This window comes from Macrobrachium rosenbergii, chromosome 18 (assembly GCF_040412425.1).
Source record: "Macrobrachium rosenbergii isolate ZJJX-2024 chromosome 18, ASM4041242v1, whole genome shotgun sequence".
NCBI lineage: Eukaryota > Metazoa > Arthropoda > Malacostraca > Decapoda > Palaemonidae > Macrobrachium > Macrobrachium rosenbergii.
The window spans coordinates 18,961,734-18,979,396 of record NC_089758.1 but is presented as its reverse complement, the minus strand read 5'-3'; the positions used below and the strand labels follow the sequence as shown (position 1 = coordinate 18,979,396).

Genomic DNA, 17,663 nt, shown 5'->3' with positions numbered 1-17,663 from the left:
TCACTAACTGGCAACTTTTACCTTCACATTTCTAATGACGCCAAGTTGCAACAACGACACAATTTACAATTTCGCTCAAAAAAGATACAGTTCACTAAGCATGGTATTAAAGTATCAGTGCTATATTTTCTATCAAAATATCGGCTAGATCGTTAAAAAAAAAATATCAACAGTAATTTTTAATTATGGTAAATATGAAAAGACGTAAATACTTAATGAATTAGACTTTAAAACCACCATAGTAATGTATTTAACGTAATGAATGTATCGGAGATGTACTCGTAGTTGTTGGCGTGGTCTAACCAGACTTCAACTGTTTAAATGGCTGTTTGCCTCGCCTCGCCTTATCCGCAGGCCAAGTGCACTTCGCGCTTCTCGAAATCATTCTTATTAAGCCTATAGGCCTACATAAAGAAAATAATGACGGAAATATACCACACCAAGACTGTGGAGGAATTTCACAAATCCTGCTTTATGGTCTTACAGACACCCACTATAAACTACAAAGATTCGACGCAACTATAATATACTGTTGCTATCTGAAATATAGCCTAGTATGTTATAAAGTCAATGGCATAGGTCTAGACTCCAGGGCCACATTATTATTATTATTATTATTATTATTATTATTATTATTATTATTTATAATACATTGTTACTGTCATTCTGCAGAATCTGCACACAGCAGGTGTGGCTGATAATGTCCGACCTGATTATAGTCTTCCATTAATAAAGGAAGAGTAAAATAATGAAAAGTTGGAATTAACTGTATTTCTAATAGCGACGATTACTCTCCACCTCGCTTATTTATTCATCTATTTATTTTTTTTTTCCTTCAAACAGAAGAAACCCCTCGGTAGACTATACCGATGTAGCCTTGGCTACATAGGTAATAATTTATTGCAAGTATCGAAATCATGATCCTGACTAACATTTGCTTTATACACAAAACTACAAAAGCGAAAAGACGTAATAACTTTGAATTCATATCCAAAGTGCATCAATTTTTATCATTACTGTAGACTATGCTCTGTCTAACTTTTTTTTTTTTAACTCCATCGCGACGTCCTCTTTCACAGTTTCACTGTATCTAGACTGACGGTTCCACACTCAAGGGGGTCACGGTGGGATTGATGCTACTCTAACATATTTAGTTTTCGTTCCGAGATATTATTGTAGCATGAAATGTTTTTGTTTTTCACGATCCAATACATTTCAATGATAAGATTCTACACAACAAGTGACCAACTTTTCCTCATACATACACGTTTACAAAATAAACTATAAGATTTAATACTAAGTAGCAACTTAAGAACAGCGCTTGTCCAGCACAAAAATAAAAAAGTAGCACGAGTTTTGCTGCATACTGTACAACACAGTCACAGCAACTCCAGGAAGAGATTGAGGCTTATGACACAAATATAATATACACCAAGACAAAGGAGCTTTTATGAAATATTGTGAACTTGTTGGTGGGAGAAAATGTCCACTAAATAACGGATGACGATGAGCCTTTCTCCGAAGACCAACAACACCCTCACTTTTTACTTCATGAAATAAAATTGATGACATTCTCGTCTCTCTCTTTTTTTTGTGAGAAAATCACCTAATTCCTTCATGTGTGGGGTTTCTAGTGCATGCTCTGTACCGACATTAAAATAATAAAAAAGATAAACATTATAGTTTTTAACTTCACAGTCCCACTGTTCAGAAGAAAATATGATTTCTAAGTAAACTTTCTTTTTTTTTTTTACATAACCACATAATCTTTTTACTGTGAATATTCCTTCTTCTAAGCTTTGCATGAAAAATATACTTTAGTAACATTTGTAAACTTTGTAGGCTATCGAAAATTTGCGTACTCGTAACATGACAATACAGTACAGTTCACTTCTAAGACTCTACCTCATTTTAAGCAGCTATACATATAGGCTTTATTGGTAATAAGGATTTTTGGATTATCTGTGTATTGGTAAAAAAAAATGGAATCCTGTACAGTGGAGACTGGATTAATCTCAAGGAAAAATACTCCTTTGTCAAGTGTTTATTTTGATTTCCCTACACCTCGATGAAAAATTATGAGTTTATCCTGTTTATTTTCTGCACCTTAAACCACGAAGTGTCACTCCCAAATTGCTCCGTTGCTGTGGTATTAAGTCTTAGTTTTTTAGATCTTAAGGCAGGGAGTAATCTTACTCGAAAAAAAGGTTTATTAATAATATAAATCTCACTTCTTAATTCCTGAGACATGCAGTAATCTCACTCCAGAAAAGTCTTTATTAGTGAGATTACACTGATGATTTCATTACACTTTGAAACAACCATTTGTCTTGCTTGCTCATAAGGGTTACCGGCGATAATCTATATACCTGTTTTTTATAGCCTTTTAACGCAGCTTCAGTTCAGTGGCGAACTTACAGTGATCATGATAGGAGGTTTATATTTGAAGTTATCAGTGAATCATCACCATTTCCTCTCTTTTTTCCATGAATGAATACTTAGATCTTAGATCCTTAAATTTGGTTTTAGAATCTTAGGAGAAAATATTTTGATAGGCATATTTAATCTCTGGTTTTGGTATCCACGTCAACTTTCTTTCATATTCTTCACAGTGACAAAGTTCCTGCGCATCGGTTTGGCAGACAAGAACGACCACCCTCCGTTCTTCGAGCAGTCGCTCTACGAGGTCGAGCTCTTGGAGGACCAGGCCGTGAATCAGACTCTACTCACCCTAACAGCCAACGACCTCGATGAAGGTAACAGCATTGGTATGACTGCTTGGGTGGCCGTGTGGTTTTGGTTCCTTCATATTCATTTATATATATTTCTTTTTCTTGGTGGGCAGGGAGGGGGATTGAAAGAGAGGGGTACCTCAAAAGGGGCGGAGTAGGGGTGGGGCTTCTCAGGACATCTGTTTATTTTCAGTTATATGCCGCATCCTGTCACTGTGAAACACTGTTGAAGATTTTCCATTTGTATATATGTAAATGAGTTTACGTTTGCTGTTTGCATTCATTAACAAAGTATCCACGCGCACTCATTCAGATACCAATGCATTCCGATTTTAATCTCTACTCGTAAGAGGAGCTCTTTCCACCGGAGAAATTAAAGTGGCTGATTTCAGTTTACTCATGTATCACAAAATACGGAAAAATATTTAGTATGTGATATATACATTAATATAAATCGCAGAAAAAATTAGAAAAAAATGTCAAAAGTCGTTAAAATTTAAATGCATTTGCGCTTACTGCACTAACACCGATATTTGCTTTCTATTTTCTCTGACTAACACAGCAGCCTTTCCCCTTTTAATATTTGCCATTCATATATGTTTTCCACCTCCCTTGCTGTATTTTTGCTTGCTTGAAAACAGAATAATGCAAATCTACATGAGTGTAACTTCGAACAGGTACCTTACCTCGGAAACTAGAGTAAATTTCACTACCTTATAACGCTTCCAGGAAATTCAGATCCTTATAATTATATAGTAACATTTTGGTTGGGGAACAAAACGACAAATTGTACTGGAGGACCACCAGTTCCTACACTTATAGATTGGTCTGGTGGCTCTTCCCCTTAACCCTCGACTTTTTCCTGTTCTTTCTCATCTTATGTTTTCCCTGATATCTACGCAGTCCTTTTTATGGGAGGGGGGTACATAGCTAAACACGTGAAAAGGCTCCACAATAATAGTTCCTCGTTTCGTGAAACTTAAGCCTTGATCATGGATTTGGGCTAACTACTCGTGCGCAGTTTAGGAGACGTATTTATCATAATCTTACACGAGGATGTTTTCTGCCTCATTTTTAGCAACCTCACAGAAATTTGCATCAGGAAAACATTAGTGGTGACAAAACTGTGGTCGCTTTTGTTCGTGGCCGTGTGACACAATGAACACGGCCAAATTGTATTTCGTGACAATATTGGATAATTGGCGCAGTGCTGAGCAGCTAGGTGCTAAAAATGCCAGAAATTTGTTCGCGTGAGGGCCTGTAAGAGACAATAATATTACCGCTTTTATACTCGTGAATACCAGCCAGCGGGGTAAATACTGAATATTTCTACCAGTACTTTTTTCATTTGTTTTATTTTACGGTACACGTAATTGCATATCCAACGCAATCATTTTCATATGACTAAAAACCATTTATGCATATTTTAATTATACATTCAGCACATTGATATTTATGCGATGCAATAAACATTTATTTCAATCGATGCGCTTATCTATATTGGCACTTGCCTTTAATGTTATTTGTTATCTATTTCCATTCCAGTATCGCGAATGCATTATGAAATTATCGAAGGAAACGAGGAAAAAACGTTCGCCATCGGGAAACTGTCTGGAGAGTTATACCTGACGCAGCCACTCGACTACGAAACGAGAAGAAAAGTACGTATTATGTATATGCATATGTGTATTTATATATAATATATATATATATATATATATATATATATATATATGTGTGTGTGTGTGTGTGTGTGTGTGTGTGTGTGTGTGTGAGTGTGTATTAAAACCCCTTTGAGGAGTAACGTGAAACTTTATCATTTCATTATATATACTACATTTAATTGCTTTTATCTTATAAGTAATCTATCGTATACCGCTTAATGGTCCGATGTAGGTCACAATCATCTTAATATACATCTCCGAAGCAGGACACGACTGCTTTATTTTAAAGGAAACAATTATTCCTTATAATTTCCAACAGCATCAGAGAAAGAGTTCGTTCTAGGATGCAGAGCATAAATAGACTCAATTTTGACGTGGACGTAATTCCCTCATCTAAGCCAGCCTGTTTTTTAAGAGACACTTCGAGCAATCGATAATCCAGAAATGAAAACAGCATCGCGTGACGGGACTCCAGTTTTCATATCTGTGGAATCTCCCAAATGCAGAAGTTCCGTGAAGTTTATGATACATATCAGGGAGGCAGGGACGTCAGGTACAAGATTATACAACCTCGAAGCTGGAACTCCTATTATCAATAGTCATCCTTTTTTTCTCAACATTATCATCAATATTCTCATCATTAGCCCTACCCAACGGTAGGAATCATCGCATTCCGCTATGTTTGTTGGTCATCTACATAAGAGCATGGACGACTTTGACCTGAAGTGACCCCTAATCAAAATGTCTTACGTTGCCTCCCAATGCGATAAAACCCTTCGTTTCTCTTATCTAAATATTTGGACGCAAATTGTATAACTGGCAGCTATTCTTTTGCTTCAGTGAGCTATATTTACTCCTTCATATGTAGGATGTGCGTATTTCGACATTCTTGTGGCACAAGAAAATGTTTACTCACAAATTTGATACTTGGTTCTTCACAGCAAAGCGTAGGCAAGGTAAATCAACGTGAATATTTCACTTGATTTACAGGCAGGGGGAATATTTGTGTTACTGAAAACTATACTTACGTTTTATGATTGTAATTTGTTCAGAAGCCAAATGTGAAAAAAAAAAAAGTTTCAAAATTCTGGCATGACACGCAAATGGCTACTGAATAATTTGCTACTGGAATTTTCTATACGTCATGAAAATATTTACTAGCAACTTCATTTTATGGAATATTTGTGACGATTCATTATAAATACTTGCATTTCTTAGTGAATTTTCGCTCAAGAATTTTTTATATACTTTCAAGGATTTTGCACTACTGTTTTATAATCATTAGAAACTTAAAAACACGAAGTTTGTAAAACTTCAGTGCAAAACTGCAACTGTATCTTTGTTAGATATAAAATGTACGTGATGCAGTGAATTATTTGCGTATGGGAAGATACGAAATCTGATGTTTATTGTTCAATAAACAAGGAATAAAATTTCACAACTACTGTAAAACAACGCATTACTGCTAATTTCACTCATACATGCATGCATAAGCTTTCCATTCATTATTGAAACTTTCCTTGGGACAGTACGACCTTGGCCTCCTCGTGTCGGACGGAAGACATGAAAGTGACACCCGGCTCATCATTCACGTTCTGGACGTGAACGACAACCCTCCGCTCTTCGACCGACATCTGTACGAGACGCGTATCACGGAAGAAGTCGACAAAGGTTTGCCCAAACACATTCTGACGGTAAGAATAAACTTGATTCAATTTTGGTTGCTTCCAATTACTTGGTACTTAACTGGTGACGGGGAAGTGTCGAAACCCTGCTCTATGTTTAAGTTAAAAGAGGTAAGGTTGGATTTTCCTTTGACTAGTCAACCATTTGAGTTAGATGCCCTCTTCATTTTCTCTGGTTAGTCAGCGGCCCTCTTCTTTTTACCTGGCTACTCAGTGATTTGAGTCAGATACCCTTTCTTTTTCACTGGCTACTCAATGATTTGAGTCAGAGACCCTCTTCTTTCTCTCTTGCTATCAATGATTTCAGGCAGATGCCCTCTTCATTTTCTCTGCTAGTCAATGATTTGAGTCAGAGGCACTCTTCTTTTTCTATGGCTAGTAATGGTTTGAGTCAGAGGCCTATACTTTTTCTCTGGCTAGTCAATAATTTGAGTAAGAGGCCCGCTTCTTTTTCTCTGGCTAACATAGATTTGAGTAAGAGGCCCTCTTCTTTTTCTCTGGCTAGTCAGTAATTTGAGTCAGAGGCCCTCTTCTTTTTTCTCTGGCTATCAATGATTTGAGTCACGGGCCCACTTCTTTTTCTCTGGCTTCTCAATGATTTGAGTCAGGGGCCCTCTTCTTGTTCTCTAGCTAGTCAATGATTTGATTTGAGGCCCCCTTCTAAGTAACGGTAGGTTAAGTTATAGTTATGTTTCTTCCTTTCCGACTAGTTGATTTTAAGTAAGAAATGACGATTTCGTAAAATAATGACCCATCCTGTCTTCCTGTTTCCCACGGCCCCCAGTACGGCAATCGCTCGGATTGCTCGGAACAAGCGTGTGTTCAAGAAGCAATAATGAAAATAACCCGAAGACAATAACGTTTTCAAATTATGTCAGCTCAAATGACTCTTGGTACATTTACAGAATTCAAACGTAGTAATTAAAACTATATTTCGCTCCATCCTAAATATCTAGAGAACAACTGATTTGTTACCGCTGCATAGAACCAAATAATATGTCGCTTCACTATAAAATCCAGAAAATTATTGACTAGGCATCAGTGTATAGAACCAAACAATATATCGCTTCAATATAACTACCCAAAATATAATTAATTTGTCATCGCTGTATAACGTTAAACATACATCCCTGATGCCAACAAAGACCAGAAGGTATTTAAAAGTGTTTAATTAATGTGAGGTGAGGTTGAAATAATTTTTTTCAGACTTGAGGCATAATTAACCTTTTTACATAATTTAAATTTCAACCACTAATCAGACTGGAAAAATCGTTTAGAAGTAAATATAAAAACTGAATGCATGATCCTAAAATTTTAGAGAAAATGAAATTATTCCAATTACCTGCCATTACGATATCGAGCACGCTTTGATTCATCTTTTAGTTCTCTCTCTCTCTCTCTCTCTCTCTCTCTCTCTCTCTCTCTCTCTCTCTCTCTCTCTCTCTCTCTCTCTCTCTCTCTCTCTGCCAATCTTTAATAGCATGAGCTTGAGGCATTTAAATCGCCCCTCAGTTCTTATACTTATTGCTGCCAACATACTGCACTATTCATATGGTCAGATACTCGGGAATATCTCATAAGAAAAATAAGCTTCAATCATTAGACGAAGATTAGCATCGAAAACATCCGTTTTATTCTTTTTTGTATACTTAATGTTTTTTCAAATTCTTTCCTTATATGGTATTTGATTTTTCCTCATTATATTCTTCTCAACTTTTTTTTCTTATGCTAATTAATCTCGCAGGTGACAGTTACGGACGGTGATTATGATCGGCCACAGAACGTTGTTTTCTCCCTCTCCGGTCAGGGCATTGACGTGGAAAATCCGGAAAATTCTCATTTCCACATCGTCCCTTCCACCGGAGAAGTCTTCGTCAGGAAGGTTTGTTCGGTATCATTTACAAACGCACATACACGCAATATATATATATATATATATATATATATATATATATATATATATATATATATATATATATATATATATATATATATATAATTATATACGTGTGTGCGCGTCTATGTTTTTTGATGATATAGTAGATATTGTAAAGCTAGGAATTATATATGAAAATGCATGGAGATAATGATCTTGCTAAATTTTAGTGTACATACCCACCAATTTGCACGCTATAAGCTAATTCCTGCATCACATTGAGTAACCTAACCAACTGAAAATTTTAATGTCCTATGGTCTATACGAAAAGGGTCAGTCATTTACTAAACGATCGTTGTTTCAGCCTCTGGACAGAGACTACCCCGGAGGAAGACCCAGCTGGGGTCTCACTGTCTTTGCCCAAGACGAAGGAGGTACGGGTCTAGTGGGCTACAGCGAAATAGTTGTCAACCTGAAGGATATTAACGATAACCCACCGGTTTTTTCAGAGGTAAACGAAGGCCATAACTCACTTTTATTGATGGGTATTTTCAGTTTCTTTTCCAGTTGCTTTTACTCTTTGTCTATTTGTTATTTATCTTATTTTCTCTTTTTTCTAATTTAATAAACAGGCATATCACCCCAACGGAAGTTTGTGAATGGTCTGTTAGTTTTGATCTAAAGGAATGATATCTCCTTTTGAACAAAAATTAATAAAGAGAAATTTTATAGAAATAATAATATATAGAACTATTTTCACCCTTAAAAATAATGCCGCTCGCTGCTCAACATTCCGACATGTCAGCTTGATCATACTGCCACTCGACTTCTCGGAGAAGATCGAGATAGATCCCCTTTACATTTTGCAGGAGCTATATTATGGCAACATCACCGAAAACGGAAGTTACGGCCAGGAGGTCATCGCGATGGCGGCCGACGACTATGACGACCCCAAAGAGGGCACAAATGCCCAGCTGTCTTATTCCATAGAGAAGAACGTCATTCACGAGGTCACGGCAAAACCCATCTTCATGATAGAGCCTGAGACGGGGGTCGTCAGGACAGCTGTTTGTTGCCTAGACCGAGAGAAGACTTCGAGTTACACTATTCAGGTCGTGGCTATGGATGGAGGGGGTTTGAAAGGTAATACAGTATTATTATTATTATTATTATTTTATTATTATTATTATTCTAAATTAAATTTTCACCAGCACACTAGTACATGCGTACATACATACGTATATATATATATATATATATATATATATATATATATATATATATATATATATATATATATATATATATATATATATATATATATATATATATATATATGTCATATCACGGCCAATGTGACAAAAATTCATTAATAGCTAGGTGTAACAAACGTACCAACCGGCCATCTTGGTGGAGGGGGGGCGGATATCGCTTCCAAGTAAAAAAAAAAAAAAAAAAAAACTGAATTCGACAGAGTCGGTATCAACTTACTGTATACCCTCTCTTGATAGGTCAGTGGTAAAAATCGTCAATGTAAAACGTCGGTTCCCAACCAGCCGGGAGTTCGAATTTCCCTGGTGGCAAATAATTGCTTATTACCCTTCGTTGTATGTTATTCCCAAGTTAGAGTGAATTGGATATTAAACGATATATATATTATATATATATGTGTGTGTGTATATATATATATATATTATATATATATATATATATATATATATATATATATATATATATATATATATATATATATATATATATATATTTAACAAACGTTGAGAATGCATATATGTATCTGTTTACTAGTTTCCTACCTATGAATTTTTGTATTATAATTATCATTCCCAGAAAACCCTATTCCATTAACTAAAAGCAACAGCGGCAACAACGTAAAATAAATATACTGTATATTTAGAAAGACAAATGTTTCAAGAAGTAATTTTAATTAATCTGGCTTAAAAATATAAACGCCATTAAAATTTCTACATTTTATCATTCAGTCTGTGATTCATTCATAGTAAACATAAAATTTAGTTCTTTCCTTGTTATCCAGCCTTCAATTTTCACCATTTACATTTCTCTTTATAGATAAAAATGTGACGAAGTTTGACAGATTCTGCACGCTAACTTTGCAATTTTTTCGCTTTTGATTAATAAATTGTGATTTTATTGAAGGTTGTTGATATAGCTTCACACCTTCTGTACTACATACTAAAAGAATTTTTTATGCCATATTTAATTGAGAAGTTACTATCATTCTATTATTATCATGGTATGTAGTGGTTATAATAGTGGCAGTAGTAGTAGCATTAGAGGTAACAGAAAAAAAACACACACACACACACACACACACACACATATATATATATATATATATATATATATATATATGTGTGTGTGTGTGTGTGTGTGTGTGTGTGTATGTATTATATGCACATTATATATATATATATATATATATATATATATATATATATATATATATATATATATATCTTCTCTTTGACTTTTTAGTATATATGAAATGGACTTGCACTGATAACTTTAATTAATTAAGTTATTCTTAATGGAGAGTAGTCTTCATTAATCAACACCTGGGAGAGATTATTTTATAGTTTTACTTTACCTTCCCTTCCATCTTTTTGCAATTAAATCCTAATCAAATTTAAGATCATTCTGTCTCATCATTGAATTAAAGATAACTGTCAGCTACAGACGTTCTTCCCATTAAATTAAAGATCACACGATCGCAGGATATCTTCATCTATGTAAAAACATCATTATAATTCAAAAGTTGCATTCTTGTAACTAAAAGGAAACAGTAATCTACGATGCTGGTTTTTTTTTTTGACGTGGTAGGGAAGATGTCTCTAAGAATAAAAATTTGCTCCCATCTAGAAAAAATGCTGAATTAAAATATTCCCGTATGTATATGTATTCATACATTAATTATTTTGTTTGTAAAATATTTGAATATAGGTAGTTTTACAGATGGGAAGTTGTGTGCGTGTGTATATATATATATGTATGTATATATTTATGTAATATATACATATATGTATATGTATATGTATCTATATATATATATATATATATATATATATATATATATATATATATATATATATATATATATATATATATATACAGGCACAGTGAGAAGCCTCCACATGAATATTATTTGTAGCTAACAACAATGATAAAAGATTATTTATATGTACAAGGCATTCACTTTCCCTAATATGTTGTTTTAGTTAATGTTTTTACTGACTAGCTGAATGTAAGATGAATGATCAGTTATTGTCCTCGCTACTGTTTTCCTGTACAATGTTCACAGGCACTGGAACAGTGAGTATCCAGGTACAAGACATCAATGACAGGCCGCCAAGGTTTACAAAAGACGAGTGGGTTATAGAAACTGATGAGACCGACAGCCTCAGCCTACCTACAGAACCAATTCTTACTGTAACTGTCTACGACGAGGATGAAAATAATACATTTGCCTACAAAGTGATCGATTCTTCAGGGTATGGTGCAGATAAATTTGAAATGTTGACAAATGATGATGGTACAGGGTCACTTGTTGTCGTGAAGCCTTTAGACTTTGAGGACCCCCGCCAAGCTCATGGCTTTAGGTTTCAGATCCAGGTCAGTGATACAGGAGATGACGATTTTCCTGAGAGCTACCACACTGCAAAATCTTGGGTGAAGGTGAGACTAAAAGACATCAATGATAACAACCCACACTTCATCAGACATACTTCTGAAGTCCAGGTTTTAGAAAACGTTCAGGTTGGTAAGAATATAGTACAAATCAAAGCAAGAGACTTTGACAAGGGCGGAAAAAGTAAGATTTCTTATTTAATAGAACGCTTATCTGATAAGCACAGACATTTTCATATTGATGAGTCTGGACTGGTTACTGTACAGAGGGCTTTAGACAGGGAAGCTAATCCTAAGCATGTAGTCAAGGTATTAGCAGTTGATGACGGCTTCCCTGCAAGGACATCTACGGCTACACTGACAGTCTCTGTGTTGGACGTGAACGACAATGCTCCAAAAGTTTCAAGTAGTTACCAGCCAGTTTTACCAGAGAATACCCCTCCAAGGAAGTTTGCAGAAATTCTAGCAACAGACGCAGATGACCCGTTGAAAAACAATGGTCCTCCTTTTCATTTTAGTCTTAGTTCTGAGGCCTCAAATGAAATAAAGTCTTCCTTTAAAGTTGACAGTGTTCCGGATGGAGCAGATGGAAAAGGTATGGCCGTTATCTCTTCCCTCAGAGAATTTGATCGAGAAGTTCAAAAAGAATACTATGTTCCTATTGTTGTTGCGGACTCTGGTGAACCACCAATGATTGGCACCTCTACAATAACTGTTATTATTGGTGATGACAACGATAACATAATGAAAAGTGGGACAAAAGACGTTCTTTTTTATAGTTACAAGGGCAGAGCACACGACACTCAAATAGGAAATGTTTATGTCTGGGATCCTGACGACTGGGATGTTGAAGATAAGAAGTTTACATGGGTCAGGCATCCTCACCCTAACTTTCGTCTTGATGAAGAAACTGGAATGCTAACACTGAAGTATGCAGCTAGTGAAACTTCATACCATCTTAAATTTAATGTTCATGATAACAGGCATCTTCAGTCTAATATAGAAGCTAAAGTGACAGTGAAAGTGAAGCATATTGATGATACAGCTATCCAAAATGCTGGATCTATTCGCATTCAAGGTATAGGTGAAACAGAATTTATTGGTAAATGGAACTATAGAAAAAGAGAATACATGAAAAGTGTTGCAGATAATTTTAAGGAAAATTTAGCTGAAATACTGGGAGTTAGTTTAAATGATGTCCATCTGTTTAGTATTCAGTTAAAGCAAAGCAAACCACCTGTGACAGACGTATTTTTCTCAGTATTTGATTCCGAGTACCTCAGTTCAGTTGAGATAAATGGACTTCTCCTGATGCATAAAAAAGAAATAGAGAGGAGACTAAGTTTGAACATCATCATGGTGGGCATTAATGAGTGTTTTTATGAAAATCTTCATTGTGATGGGTCGTGCACCAGTAAACTTGAAGTACTTAAACCTCACCATTTGATAGATGCTAATAGTACTTCTTTTGTCGGTTTGCAAACAAAAGTAATCCCTGAGTGCGTCTGTGGTGCTAGAGACTTTTCTACCGAAGAATCATGCCGTCCAAATCCATGTTATAATAATGGTCAATGTATCGAGGAAGAATCTAGTGTATACTGTCTGTGTCCTGATGGGTATGATGGACCAAGGTGCCAAATGTTAAGCAGAACTTTCAGTGGAAATGGTTTTGTTTGGTTGCCTCCACTACAAACTTGTGAAAGTTCTCATTTGAGTGTTGAGTTTTTGACAACAGATCCTGAGGGCCTAATATTTTACAATGGCCCACTGCTATCACCAGAAAAGAACAAAAATTTTGTTACAGATTTTATAGCATTGGAAATTGTGAATGGAAAACTTAGGCTTCTGATAAACTTTGGATCTGGAACTTTGCTCCTTGGAGTTAATAACTCTGAACCTCTAAATGATGGAAGATGGCACAGAGCAGACATCTTCTGGGATAAAGAGGTAAAATGAGGATAATTTGAAGGTAGCTTACAGATAACATGGTTTTAACTATAACAATTGGTAATTTTTACTTTTTATGAAAAATCATTGCACATTTGCTCTTATAATTCAACACTTAACTTTTCTTTGAATCTTACATGTCCTCATTTTTAACACCTATTATTTTACGATATTCTTTACTCCCAATGAGCCACTTAATATGATACCTAAAGCTATTTTGACTTTCCCAAAATCATTTTACCTTTTAACATGGACACATTTATTTTCTTTCAGTATCTTGCTAAGGGAAATTTTATACAACACTATCATCTGGTCACAGCTGAACATAGAATAAGGAATTTACATATTAATGCAAAGATATTGACAGGCTTATTTCACTGTGTGCCTGTGGTTTTTCTTGTGTAAGATATTGATGAAAACAGTTATAAACAGGTTAGCTATAACGAAATCCACATGATAGGTTACTAGACATAAATGTAAGATTTAAACAATGGAAAATTTTGTCTATGTTCATGAAGCATATTTTTGTAATTTAATATCATACTTCTGATTACGATTGTTTTTCTGCATCAAAATTGTAAGTTATTCTGAGACATGATAAACGCAACCCATAGTTAAGGAAATAATTCATTAGATGACCAATTTTCAGGAAGCGAGGTTAGACCTTGACTACTGCATGGATGTAAAGCTTTCAGAAACAGAGAGCAATATGGAAGAGGCTGCTGACTTTTCTGTGTGCCAGTCTCGTGGCAGACTTCCTCCATTTAATGAGTACCTCAATATCAATACCCCGTTACAAGTAGGTGGCTTAGCTCACACAACATTTTTCAAAACAATGTTCAGAAATAACAACAACGTCCCTGCCGGGAAACCTTTCCAGGGCTGCATTAAAAACCTTATAATGAATAGTCAGTTTTATGACTTTGCTCATCCAGGTCTACAGAGAAACAGTGAAGCAGGGTGCTCTCAATTTACAAAACTGTGCAATAATAATGCTACGGTGGTAGGCTGCGGAACAAATGGAATTTGTGACGGTTCCATTCATGAACCTGTGTGCCTGTGTCATCCTGGCTGGACAGGGCTTTATTGTGACGAATCAACCGTTCCCTCTTATTTTGAGGAAAACTCATATATCAAATATTCTTTATCGTTTAAGCCCAATCCCTTTCATACAAGTTTCCAGTTAAGATTTCGAACATGGGAGGAGAATGGTGAACTTTTTCGGATATCAGACCTCCTTGAACAAGAGTATGGGATTCTCGAGATCCAGGACAGTCATTTACAGTTTCGTTATAATCTGGATAGTGTTAGCCTGACAGAAGAAGTCTTGTGCCTTTCCTCAATATTTGTGAACAACGGAGAGTGGCATGATGTGAAAATTTTGCGATATGGGTCAGTCGCTATTATTGCTCTAGATGGTGGAGAAGGACGAAAATACAACGAAACTTCCAAATTCTTTGGCCACATGTTCATGGATATTGATAAGCAAGAGGGAGTGTTTGCTGGTGGCCAAGCCGAGTACTCAAATGTCAACATCTTTACGGTGCATAACGATTATAAATTTGGTAACTCATGCTAGATTTATTTTCTATAATCATACATTGCTTCGATCTCATATCAAGTGTAATTTAAATGAGCAACATTGCAAAATTTACACATTACAAGAATTTGAATGGATATCTTGTAATTCGAAAAATTTCTTTTCATATTGTGTTTCAAATGAGACTAATAAGACTGTTTACCAATGTCCAGGGTGTATTGACGATCTTCGACTAGAAGGGAAAACACTACCCTTACCCCCAAGCCTAAGTGGTACCCAGTGGGCTCAGGCAACTGTGATTCATAACATCAGTTCAGAATGTACTTCTCCTAGTCAGTGCCTTAACATAACGTGTATTGCACCCCTGATCTGCAAAGACCTCTGGATGAAACATGAATGTGGGTAAGTTTCCAAATGTATTTAACCACATTTGTGTTAAACACGATATTTGACATGTTTTAATGTTTAAGAAAATCACGACATTTAGACTGTTTTAAAAGACCATACTACTTATGTGTTTGGAACCATGCTGAATTCTAATCAACATTAGCATCAATAATTTTCCCTCAGAAATACAGTTAACTATCAAACAACGAAATAAGAACTATATCAAAATAATACTAAATATATGCCATTCCAGTTTTAAGAAATATATAATTCTTTAATGCAAAATTCTCATTGCACTTAAACTACACATATTTCTAGGAGAAAACAAAAACTAGTCCTTCCTTTTATTTTACAGCTGTCCAGAAGGTACATTGCTCTCTAAAGACAATCGTGTTTGTCTCGACCATGATGAGTGCCTTTCTAGTCCATGTAAGAATGGAGGTATCTGCCACAATTTACAGCCATCTTACATATGCCAATGCTCACATGGGTATACAGGGCCCAATTGTGAGCTGACTCAAGATATCAGTACCTTGAATCCAAGCATGCCTGCGCTAGCTGCCGTCGTTGTCTGTGTGATAATAATCTTTGGTAAGTACATGCAAAACAGGATACAAATGCAAGGTTCAGTTTATGTGCCTTCGCAAAAGTACACACAGCAACAAATCTGAAGGATTCCTTTGACATTTATTAATCTATTTATACTTGTGGTCAAAAAGTGTCATGGTTGCAATGAATACAGCTGATTAAATCACGATCATTTTTTTGTATTATCTTTGGCAGCCCTGGTATTTGTAATTATTTTCTGTCTTCGACGCAAACGGCAACGGTCACCCAAAGATAATACTTCAAACATGAAACAAGAAACCACAGTAAAGTACAAAGAGAAAGGAGATGGAGAGGGAGAAGTGACTATTCTTGACTTGACAGCCCTTCCTGCACCTAATGTTGTAACGAATGGTGGCAACTTCATACCCAGAATCGTACAAGGTACTTTAACAATAAATGGAAATTCTCATGGATTTTTATAACCTCTATTATGTAGGATAGTTTATACATCGTGAAGACGGCTGTTCTTTGTAGCAAAATATGTAATATAAATTTTTGCAATGGTTTTTTGTACTGCATATATACAAGCTGTTAGGCTTAGATTATCCTTTTTCCATTTCTACATAGACAGGGGTTATATAAACTCTATCTGAAATCTACCTGTTCTGAACAGGGATGTGTAAGAAGATTTTTACATATCTTCCTGAGGTTATCTGAACAATAATATCACTAAGTAGATAAAACTGACAGATAAATATACTTGTATCTTTTGAACAGTATGCTGCTTTTCGCAAGAAGACAAAGTAAAAAGTTTTATGATTAATAATTCAGCCTCATCAGGTGAACAAAAAGGGAATGCTCCATTTTAGATTAAACAATACTTCTATCCTCCTATAGCACATTATACTAGGACACTGTTAATCAATCCCAAACTCTGTGCATAACAGTTTAGATTTATTTTTCAGAGAAGCACATTTCTAGGCGTACAGAAAATGAACAATATTGTACCTTTCTAATATATAGCATGAGTACCAAGTGTAGTTATTACTAATCACTGCCTACCCTGCTGTAGCAACGACCAACAAGTCCAAATATTTCATTATGCCCGGGCAACCTGCTTGTTGACAGTGCGTCCGATATTAAAATCATACAACTCAAATATTCACTATTTTCTATTAATATTATCAGACTAGCAAAACTGCATGTTGAACGCAGAAGTGTCAGAATCGTTGATTTTCTTTGTTTCTCATATCAGTAGCATTTTTGCCTACGAGTTGATGGGCTTCAAGCTTAATGTAGACCCCGGGGCTTGCTGAACTTTATTATTGATGCCTCTTGACTTCGTGCTAGATACTCATTATGGAAAGACTTGGCTCAGATTATGCTGCCAATCTCCATCAGAGTAAACCTACGAAACTGTCTTCCTCGTAAAGTCAATAATGGCGATTCTGGTAATAGCTATATCAATGAAATCAACTAAATAAGATACAAGTTCTCTTATCTGCCAATTTTATCACCCATGTCACACAAGGTTCATCTCAGAAAAATATAAAATGGGAATGATTTCTGACCCTACTATCAATGTGGAATTTCGCATCATAATGACTATAATTTCAAGTA

General features: G+C 35.5%; 2 protein-coding genes across 4 annotated transcripts in view; one reads left to right on the top strand and one right to left on the bottom strand.

Moving 5' to 3' along the window:
- Nucleotides 1-17,663, bottom strand: part of ple (tyrosine hydroxylase ple) — a 536,948-nt gene that overhangs the window by 515,373 nt on the left and 3,912 nt on the right. The gene's annotated exons all lie outside the window — the stretch shown is intronic.
- The window catches only part of LOC136848172 (neural-cadherin-like), a 210,513-nt gene that overhangs the window by 188,961 nt on the left and 3,889 nt on the right, over nucleotides 1-17,663 (top strand). For 2 of the 3 annotated variants that reach the window (XM_067120464.1, XM_067120465.1), the window contains exons 3-13: nucleotides 2,613-2,756; nucleotides 4,278-4,393; nucleotides 5,926-6,090; nucleotides 7,826-7,963; nucleotides 8,322-8,468; nucleotides 8,827-9,100; nucleotides 11,295-13,567; nucleotides 14,217-15,132; nucleotides 15,320-15,509; nucleotides 15,850-16,085; nucleotides 16,278-16,484. In XM_067120464.1, the coding sequence (XP_066976565.1) occupies nucleotides 2,613-2,756; nucleotides 4,278-4,393; nucleotides 5,926-6,090; nucleotides 7,826-7,963; nucleotides 8,322-8,468; nucleotides 8,827-9,100; nucleotides 11,295-13,567; nucleotides 14,217-15,132; nucleotides 15,320-15,509; nucleotides 15,850-16,085; nucleotides 16,278-16,484 (4,806 nt within the window). Of the gene's footprint in view, nucleotides 1-2,612; nucleotides 2,757-4,277; nucleotides 4,394-5,925; nucleotides 6,091-7,825; nucleotides 7,964-8,321; nucleotides 8,469-8,826; nucleotides 9,101-11,294; nucleotides 13,568-14,216; nucleotides 15,133-15,319; nucleotides 15,510-15,849; nucleotides 16,086-16,277; nucleotides 16,485-17,663 lie in introns of those variants that run through there. The other variant, XM_067120467.1, reaches the window with a different exon arrangement.